The sequence below is a fragment of the Myzus persicae genome, unplaced genomic scaffold (assembly GCF_001856785.1).
Source record: "Myzus persicae strain clone G006 unplaced genomic scaffold, MPER_G0061.0, whole genome shotgun sequence".
In the NCBI taxonomy this organism is placed as follows: domain Eukaryota; kingdom Metazoa; phylum Arthropoda; class Insecta; order Hemiptera; family Aphididae; genus Myzus; species Myzus persicae.
Window position 1 is genome coordinate 1 of NW_019104274.1, and position 9,853 is coordinate 9,853.

At 35.6% G+C, this 9,853-nt stretch overlaps 2 protein-coding genes across 2 annotated transcripts; both read left to right on the forward strand.

Moving 5' to 3' along the window:
- The first annotated feature begins 1,301 nt into the window (after nt 1–1,301).
- Nucleotides 1,302–5,429, forward strand: LOC111040764. The gene has a single exon (XM_022324777.1). It carries the CDS (start codon nt 1,302–1,304, stop codon nt 5,427–5,429), a length of 4,128 nt encoding a protein of 1,375 aa, XP_022180469.1.
- Nucleotides 5,430–6,243: 814 nt separating this feature from the next.
- LOC111040765 lies at nt 6,244–6,765 on the forward strand. The gene is made up of 2 exons (XM_022324779.1): nt 6,244–6,404; nt 6,462–6,765. Exons 1-2 carry the CDS (start codon nt 6,244–6,246, stop codon nt 6,763–6,765), a joined length of 465 nt encoding a protein of 154 aa, XP_022180471.1.
- The last annotated feature ends 3,088 nt before the right edge of the window (nt 6,766–9,853 follow it).

The window sequence follows — 9,853 nt, forward strand, 5'->3', positions numbered from 1 at the left end:
AAACTCTCAACTACAAACCGTCGAACTAAAAACATCATGGTTTTTATTTTTGATTAAATACAAAGTTCTCAAATCGAAGTAAAAAGTAACAAACATTAAATGGTCCTTCGAACCCGATTACATCAGTTTTTCATCTAATTACATCGCTTCGTTACATAAAAATGCATAGTTCGTATTCGCATAGTTTTCGTTCGTATAGTTACATTCACATAGTTCTCGTTCGCGTGGTCGCATTCGCGTAGTTTTCATTTCTTACCCTATAACACGTCCAAGTCGGTTTCAATCTCAAACATTCACAATGGATCAGAAAGTACTCAAAAATAAAGGCAAACTTATTCTGAAAAAACGTGAGAAGATAACCGAAGACGTGGTTGCCAAGTATTCAGATGAGGAAGCTCAAATACAGTTGAACTTATTGGAGGATGCCTTCACTAAGTACAATGAGGCTTATGATGAAAAATCTGCAGAAGCCAACGATGAAGAAATTGACAAGTACATTGAAGATTTGGAAACTGTAAGTGACTACTACATTAAAGTAAAGAGCAAGCTAATTGGTCGGTTAAGAGGACGTTCAGCTGCGACAAGCGCATCTGACGACTGCAAAAATCAATCAATTAAACTGCCACCAATTAATATACCAATTTTTGAAGGGGATTTCGATGACTGGTACACATACAAAGACCAATTCATTTCAATCATTCATTCGAACGATTCTATTGACAACACACGCAAGATGTATTACCTCAAATCAAGTTTGAAAGGGTCAGCATCTCAAGTCATCGAGTCAATGGCGTCTATTGGTGACAACTACTTGGAAGCATGGACTCTAGTACTAAAAAGGTACGATAACGAACGTCTCATCGTCCAGAGCCATGTCCAACAGTTGTTAACACAAACCATACAACAAACGGAGAATACCGTGGGCCTGAAGTCGTTGCTCGACGGTACAAATAAACATTTAAGAGCGCTATCAGTATTGCACCAGCCAGTCGAAAAGTGGGACGCTATTATTGTTGGTATTGTTGCGACTCGTTTGCCCGCAGAAGTTAGAAAAGCTTGGGAAGTTGAGTCCGCTTCTTACACAGGAATACCTACATGGACACAACTGAAGCAATTCATCGAAAATCGATTACAAGCATTAAACATGTTACAATACAAACCAAATAATGTAAATAGTGTTGGTAAAACGAAACAGTTTGTTAAAAACTACAGCTCATGTGGCGACTGACAATCAGACCAACACGTCAAATCAGTGTCCAGTGTGCCCCCAGAAACATATAATTTACAAATGCAATACATTCATGACAGCAAAACCAAGTGAGCGATTAAATTTAGCTAAAAGGTCTAAAATATGTTTCAACTGCTTGCGCACAAACCACGGTTCAAGTCAATGTACAAATGAAAACACTTGTAAAAATTGTGGATTAAAACATCATACACTTTTACATCTCGACATGAGAAAGGCCAGTACAACAGGGGGTGAAGATACGTCAAATGATCAGGGAAAGGAACAAGATTCAAAAAGTACAACATCTCATATAGGAGCATCACACCCAACCACATCCCAGAGCGTTATATTGTCAACAGCATTAGTACATGTAAGTGGGAAAAATGGCCAAAAGGTGTTATGCCGAGCACTGCTAGATTCTGGATCACAATCGCATTTTATTACATCATCTTTGACAACAGAACTAGGCATTGACAGAATAAATACTCAAGTGATCGTCAACGGTATATCATCAGCAGAGACAACTGTTAGCGAGAAGGCTGAGTTCACGGTGTCTTCACGTGTAAACAAAAAGGAGTATCAAATTACTGCTTTGGTTGCACCACGTATCACCATTGATCTACCTGTTGGTAAGATAGACACATCGAATTGGCATCAATTACAAAGCGAACAATTAGCTGACCCAACGTTCCATCTACCAGGAAAAATTGATATTCTCATAGGCGCTGAACTCTTTTATGATATTGTACTAGATGGTAAACAGTTTGGACCAGAGGGTGCACCTATACTACAAAATTCAAGATTTGGTTGGATTGTTACTGGTCATAACAACATCACAAAAACTGATCCGACACAGACCACAACCAATATAATCACCTGTTGTACCAGTACCACTTATCAGCGACTTGAGAACCAAATTGAAAAGTTCTGGAAAGTTGAAGAGGTGCCAAGAGTGACAACTATGTCAAAAGAAGATCAACTCTGTGAAGACCACTTTGTCCAAACATTTAAACGCAATGAAAGTGGGCGTTACGTTGTACGATTGCCGTTCAAGGAGACTCCACATCCTGTGAACAATTCATATGACATTGCTGTACGGAGACTCTCCCAGGTGGAGAGGTCTCTGCTTCAAAGTCCATCAGTGTACGACCAGTACCGACAATTCATGGCTGATTATCTTCAACAGAACCACATGGAGCGTGTACAACCCACTGAAGAGAGTCCAACTATATTCCTACCACATCATCACGTCTCACGTCCGTCGAGTGCAACTACTAAATTGAGAGTTGTCTTTGATGGATCCGCTATTGTTTGCAATGGGAAGTCACTGAACGACACATTACATCGAGGTCATAAGCTACAGCGTGACATAGTAAGAATTATCACCAGATTCCGTATGCACAGATATGTTTACACTGCCGACATACGTCAGATGTTTCGGCAGATTGAGATACACCCTGATGATCAGTGTTATCAAGGTATCGTGTGGCGAAATCACCCATCAGAACCAGTACAAATGTACAAATTGAAAACTGTCACTTATGGGTTGATAACTTCACCATTTCATGCTCTACGCACACTTGTTCAACTCGCAGTTGATGAACAAGCTAATTATCCTGAAGGATCCAGAATACTCCAAAATGATTTCTACGTCGATGAAGTCATGTCAGGCTGTAACAATGTCAATGATGCTAAGGATCAAATACAAGAGCTGAATGATCTACTCCAATGTGGTGGATTTGACTTAAGAAAATGGGCCAGTAATACACCTACTATCTTGGAAAACATTCCAGCCGAGCATCAACTGTTGCAGATTTCTATGCCTGATCAACATAATGTAATTGTGTTGGGTATTTCGTGGAACACTACAAGGGATACATTTTCATTTAAAGTCGAACCTACACCACGATTGGATCGCATCACTAAACGTGAGTTATTAGGAGAAATTGCACGCACCTATGACCCTTGTGGATGGCTGGCACCATTGATAGTAGTTGCCAAGATCCTCATGCAACGACTTTGGCAGACAGGCACGGAGTGGGATGACTCTGTGTCAAAAGAACTTCTTGAACATTGGGTTGCTCATCGAACATCATACAACCATCTACATCAATTTGAAATTCCACGTCATGTTGGCAACATAATGGACACCCAACAAGGTTGTATTCTACATGGTTTTTCAGACAGCTCAGAACGTGCCTATGCGGCAGCGATCTACATCATCTCAAATAACACAGGACATTTATTGGTATCCAAAACTCGCGTAGCCCCGCTGAAAAAAGTCACAATACCGAGGTTGGAATTGTACGGTGCTACACTCTTAGCACAGTTAATGCATTCACTAATAGAGTCACTTCAACTGCAAGTCAAAGCAGTAACAATGTGGACAGATTCCACCGTCACATTGCAGTGGATTCAAAGTGATGCCCACAAATGGACCACCTTCGTGTCAAACCGAGTAAGCCAAATACAGTCACTAGTTCCAACAGCTGAGTGGAGGCATGTACGTTCCGCAGACAACCCTGCAGACCTGGCCTCCAGAGGCACATCAGGTGATCAGCTCATAAATAACTATTTGTGGTGGCATGGACCTGATTGGCTTTTTGACCCAAACCAATGGCCAGACATAAAATTGAAACCTACAACAGCATCAGATACAAATGAAGAACTTCGACATCAACCTACTGTTTCTGTGTCATTGTTAAGAAACATTGAACCAATAGGGCAAGACTTACTGACCAAATGTTCAAATTATGAACGTCTCAATCGCATCGGTGCATACATCTATCGGTTCTGCCACAATTGCAGAAACCCGAGGCGATTGTCAAAACATATCACTGTCCAAGAATACAATCAAGGTGTATATTTTTGGATCCGCATCGCACAACACTCTGTATTCAAAGATGAAGTGAAACAACTCAAATCATTCAAACCAGTTGCAAGGAACAGTGTATTAGCCAGTCTTGATCCATTCATTGATGATACAGGCTTGCTACGCGTTGGCGGAAGACTTCGGCATGCAGAAATCTCTTATGGTCAAAAGTATCCAATATTGTTACCTAAAAATCATATATATACTTATTTAATTATAAAACAGGTTCATTTGTACTACTTACATGCTAGCCTAGAAGTCACCATGTCAGTAATTAGACAAAAATATTGGGTAATTCACTGTCGTAGTACAATCAAAAAGGTCATACACAGCTGCATACCATGTGTACGTTCCCAAAAAGAACTATGTCAACAAGTGATGGCTGATCTCCCTGCTGCCCGTGTCACTATGGCTCCTGTCTTCGCACGAGTTGGAGTTGATTTTGCCGGGCCAATAACAACCAAACCAGTTGGGATCCGTACACGCACCGTTACAAAATCATACCTGGCACTGTTTGTGTGCATGACTACAAAAGCAATACACTTGGAAGTGGTAAGTGATCTCACCACTGAGGGGTTTATAGCAACTCTAAAACGCTTTGTTAGTCGTCGGGGATGTCCATCTGACATTTATTCTGATAATGGCACGAACTTTGTGGGAGCGAACAACAAATTAAAATCCTTATATCACTGTATCTCCCAGAGTGAATTTCAAAAATCAATAAACACACATTGTGTTTCTGTTAACATTAAGTGGCATTTTAACCCACCAGCATCCCCACATCATGGTGGTTTATGGGAAGCTAACATTAAAAGCACAAAGATAATTCTATACAAAAACATGGGGAACATTGTGTTTACGTTTGAAGAGCTGAATACAATGTGCTGTCAAATCGAGGCCATCTTAAACAGTAGGCCCTTGTGTGCATTGGACGATGGCACTGTTTTGACACCTGGTCATTTCATTATTGGCCGTCCTCTGTTGGCTGTTCCCGAAGACAACATGTTATGTTCCACTGTTAACCACCGAAAACGCTGGAACATTATTCAAAAAATTACTCAGACATACTGGAAGCAATGGTCTAATACTTATCTGAATAATCTGCAACAACGTTCAAAATGGCGCAAACCAAAAGAAAATTTGGCTGTCGGTGATATCGTTATACTACGTGAACCTGGGACATCTTCCACACAATGGCCAATGGCACGCGTCGTCGAGATATTCTCCAGTCCTGCTGACAATCATGTACGAGTTGTTCGCATCCGCACTGCAAAGACGGAACTCATACGTCCTATCACAAAGCTAGTCAAACTCCCTATCGAACACTAAGTTCCTACACTTATATAAATTAATTCATTGTTATATATTCTTTATTATGTATAAATTGTTTTGAGACTATTGCTCAAGGTGGGCGGTGTTTTGTAAATACTATTGTCAAAATTGTTATCTGTTATCACAGTTAATTGTTATCGTAAACATTTTGTATTAATTTATAAACGGTCGTGTATACCGTGGTTATGTTCATTTTTATATTTAAGGTTAGAATTTTTTGTACACATTATACTATTCTTTAATCTATGATTATACGTCTGAAAGAAATAAACTCTCAACTACAAACCGTCGAACTAAAAACATCATGGTTTTTATTTTTGATTAAATACAAAGTTCTCAAATCGAAGTAAAAAGTAACAAACAGGCGTCTTTTAAAGTCTATGGGTTTTAAATTTACAAAACGAGGACGTAATAGTGCATTAATTGAAAATGACGAAATTAGGGCATGGCGCAGAGAATATATCAGGGATATAAGAAAAGATCGAGAGGAAGGCCTACCGATATATTATATTGACGAAACGTGGGTGAACGCCGGGAATGTAGCAATAATGGTATGGCGTGATACTACAGTAGAATCGAGCCAAGCTGCATTTTCTCAGGGTCTTTCTACTGGAGCACCTACCCCACTGGAAAAGGGAAACGGCTAATAGTGTGTCACATCGGCTCCAAAGATGGATTTGTCCCTGATTCATTATTATGCTTTGAGTCGAAGAAAAACACCGACGACAATCACGATGAAATGAATGGCGATAGTTTCCGTGATTGGTTAGAAGGTGTTTAACCGAGGCTCAAAAAAAATGCGGTTATAATAATGGACAACGCGCCATACCACTCGGTAAAGCTTGAAAAATGCCAAACTACAAACTGGAGGAAGGCTGATATCGTCGAATGGCTAGAAAGCAAAGGAGAAGTTGTTGACAAAAGTATGATAATACCGGAACTTTTGAAAATTGTCAAAAGGATAAAACCGATGTACAACAAATACGTCATCGACGAGATGGATTAACAACAAAATAAAACGGTGTTAAGGTTACCGCCTTACCATTGCGAGCTCAACCCTATTGAGTTGGCTTGGTCTGTTGTGAAACATCACGTGAAGTCCAACAACAAAACCTTTAAATTGCCCGATGTGAAAAATCTTTTGGTTGAAGGAGTTGACAAAGTGGACGCTACAATGTGGAAGAACTTCATTAGCCACACTATAAAAGAAGAAAATAAGTTTTGGACTTTAGATGACACAATAGACGATTTGACGGCTGAACAAGATAGCATAATTATGACCATTGGAAATAGTGACACTGAAGATGACGATTTCCATCTTTTATCAGATTGAAAGATAAAATAATATAAATATTTGTAAAATTATAATTCAATTTTATGTAACTTATTATTGTAAATTCTGTTATGTAAATTATTATTGTAAATATTATTGTGAATTCGATGTTATCTAAATTATTATTGTAAAAACGTATTTGTTATATTGTGTATTTGATTTGTATGTATGCAAATGTATTGTACATTATAATTATGCAACCATTAAGTTAATATTAAATAATAGTAATATCAATAAAAATAAATCAATAAATATTACGCGCTGATTCCTATAATGCAAGTATGCAACTGTACACGCACGAACGCCGCACAGGTAAGATATTTACTAATTATTAATTGTAAACAAATTATTTGAATTGGGTGTATACTTGACGGCGACCGTCGTGCGCGATCGACGCCTCGTTTCAACGAAAGTGGGAGAAATTGGCCTCGGGCCAGCTGAAAGCCGTCAGTCGACATGCGCGAAAGCGGTATGTTCTCTTTTGAAATGAAGTGTAAATTAACTTCAAAGAATAATTATTATTCAAATTTATAATTCTGGTACAAAGAGATATATATTTTTAATTTACTATATTATAATATTATTATAGAATACAAGTATAAAAAAGTTAATACAAAGTAAATAGGTACAATAGATTCATGAATATGAAACAAAGAAATATTATTAATAAAGTTTAAACATAATTATTTATTGGTTATTAAATAAAATCAGCTTAGTTAAGACACGTCGTTTGCTATCTTGTTTATCTTTAGATTTAGCAATATAGTGCAGACGTATATTGAGATATTCCTTACAAATTAAAGATACTAAATGTAATTTATGGTTTTCTAGAAAACAATCATCCAAACAAATTACATTTTTAAATACATTATTACTGTAGACATAGTTCTTAGTATGAATAACAATTTTAGATGTTTAAAATTATCTGTGAGTTGAATAAGAGTATTTTCAACAAATTTCAAGATTTTTAAATTTTTAATACATCAGTTGAACTCCGTACTAGTCCTCCCCTATTTTTAATAATAACCAGAGCCGAATAAAAAATTGTATGACTATAATTATGATCTATAGTAGGTTTTCTTTCTAGTAAACTTTCAGTACACGTAGGGCATTCTATTTTCTTAAAAATGGTTCTTACTATAAATCCACTAATATAGTATAAAATATTATCTTTAAGAATATTTATGTTAACACTATCATTTTCAAAAGAAAGGAAGTCTGGCATTTCTTCATCATCGTCTTCAATAGTTTCTTCAGATTTTCTTTTTTTCCAACTTATTTCAAAAATGCTGTCATAACATGAATTATCTAATGCAACACAGTTTGCAGCATAAGATGAAGTTATTTAATTCTTTAAACACAATTGTTTCATGGCTGTTCGAAATTCCAGAACATTAGGGTTATTATTGTGACCAAACCTTTGCCTTGTTTTTGGAAAAAATATTTCCAAGTGGTCTTGAGAAAATTTGTATGTTAAAAGATATTTATAATTAGTAACAATAAAAAGTTCCTTAGATAAGTTTAATATTGATTTGACAGCTACAGCAAAACCTACAAATATAAATATAATTATGAGTATAATGATGTAAATATACAAAATAATAAATGTTCACTGTACACATCATTCAAGGAATCATCAACAAAACTTTCAACTGGAGGAACTGAAATATTACTTTCGATTCCACTTTCTAACCACATCATTATTGCCCAAATATCTTTCAATAATAATTTAGCTGCATATTTGTCAGTTTGAGAAATATACAATTGGAATCTTGGATCCAAATAAATTGCTAAAAAATATAAAAATTGTATACCAGGTATTAAATTAATTGTACAGTAAAAATCTAAAAGTAATAGATAAAATATTTAAATACCTGCTAAAAACTCAGAATTATTTTTCAAAAGCGATCCCCTGGATCCATTGTTATAATTATGTCATTAGTAAGTCCTGAATCCACTAATTTGGTACAAGTATAACACTTTAACCATACACCAAAAAATCTCCTAATGTTTAAGTTTCTTTCTGTAGCTCAATAGTAGCTGTTTTGGCAGGAGATAATGCTTAAAGCTAAAACATTTAAATACATTAATTTACAATGTTGTTATTTTCAATGATAGTATAAATCTTTCAAAAAAGATGTTAATTTTCTAAGGTTTTTATTTTAAGAGAAAATTAAAATGCACCATTTTTTCAATTGATGACCACTCATTTTCAGTAAGCTTTAGTTCCTTAAAGGCATCACATAAATCAAGACATGTGGATTTTAAATCTAAAAGGCGTTTCAACATGTCAAATTTACTACACCCGCGTGTTTCTACATCAATAATAGCTCTTTTTTGTTTAATTTTTTTTAATATTCCAGCTACTGTAGGAGTTCTGAGTTTTTTAACTGCCTAAATCATGAGTTACATAAGAAGAAAAATTATACATAATAGTATATTACTAGGTACACAATATATGAATATATCAAGAAATGTCAAGTTCTCATCAATTTTTACAATTCAAATTTTTAGTGTATCTATTCAAATATAGCAACTAAAATGGGTATTGGATACTTTAAAATATTTTATGAGATATAAACTATTACCTTATTAATATACCTATTTATTGCATAACATGTACTTACCTACACAGTTCACCAATCTCAAAATTTATAGAATGATGACAAACATAGATGAACAATAAAATATAAATTATAAATACATTTAAGGGGGATCCAGCGTATCATGTCTTAAGGAGTAATATTTAGGCAATTCACATAACTTGAACATTTGAGCTATGTCTATGTGTGAGTAGTAAATGAACATAAGTGTGTGTAATCCATTATCGCGTGCCACAAACTATTGGTCTGATGTATAATAAATTATAAATCATAACTCATAAGACTAAAATTCATAAATAACAACAACAACAATAATAATAATAATATAATAATCATATATTATAATGTACAAGTTATTCCAGAAGACACCATCTTATTTTAACTTTTTTTTAAGGTGTACACCTTAATAAAAAGTTAAAATAAGAGGGTTTCTTCTGATCCCCCTTAAATTTCATTCCCTCATATCACAGAAAAAAATTGGATTT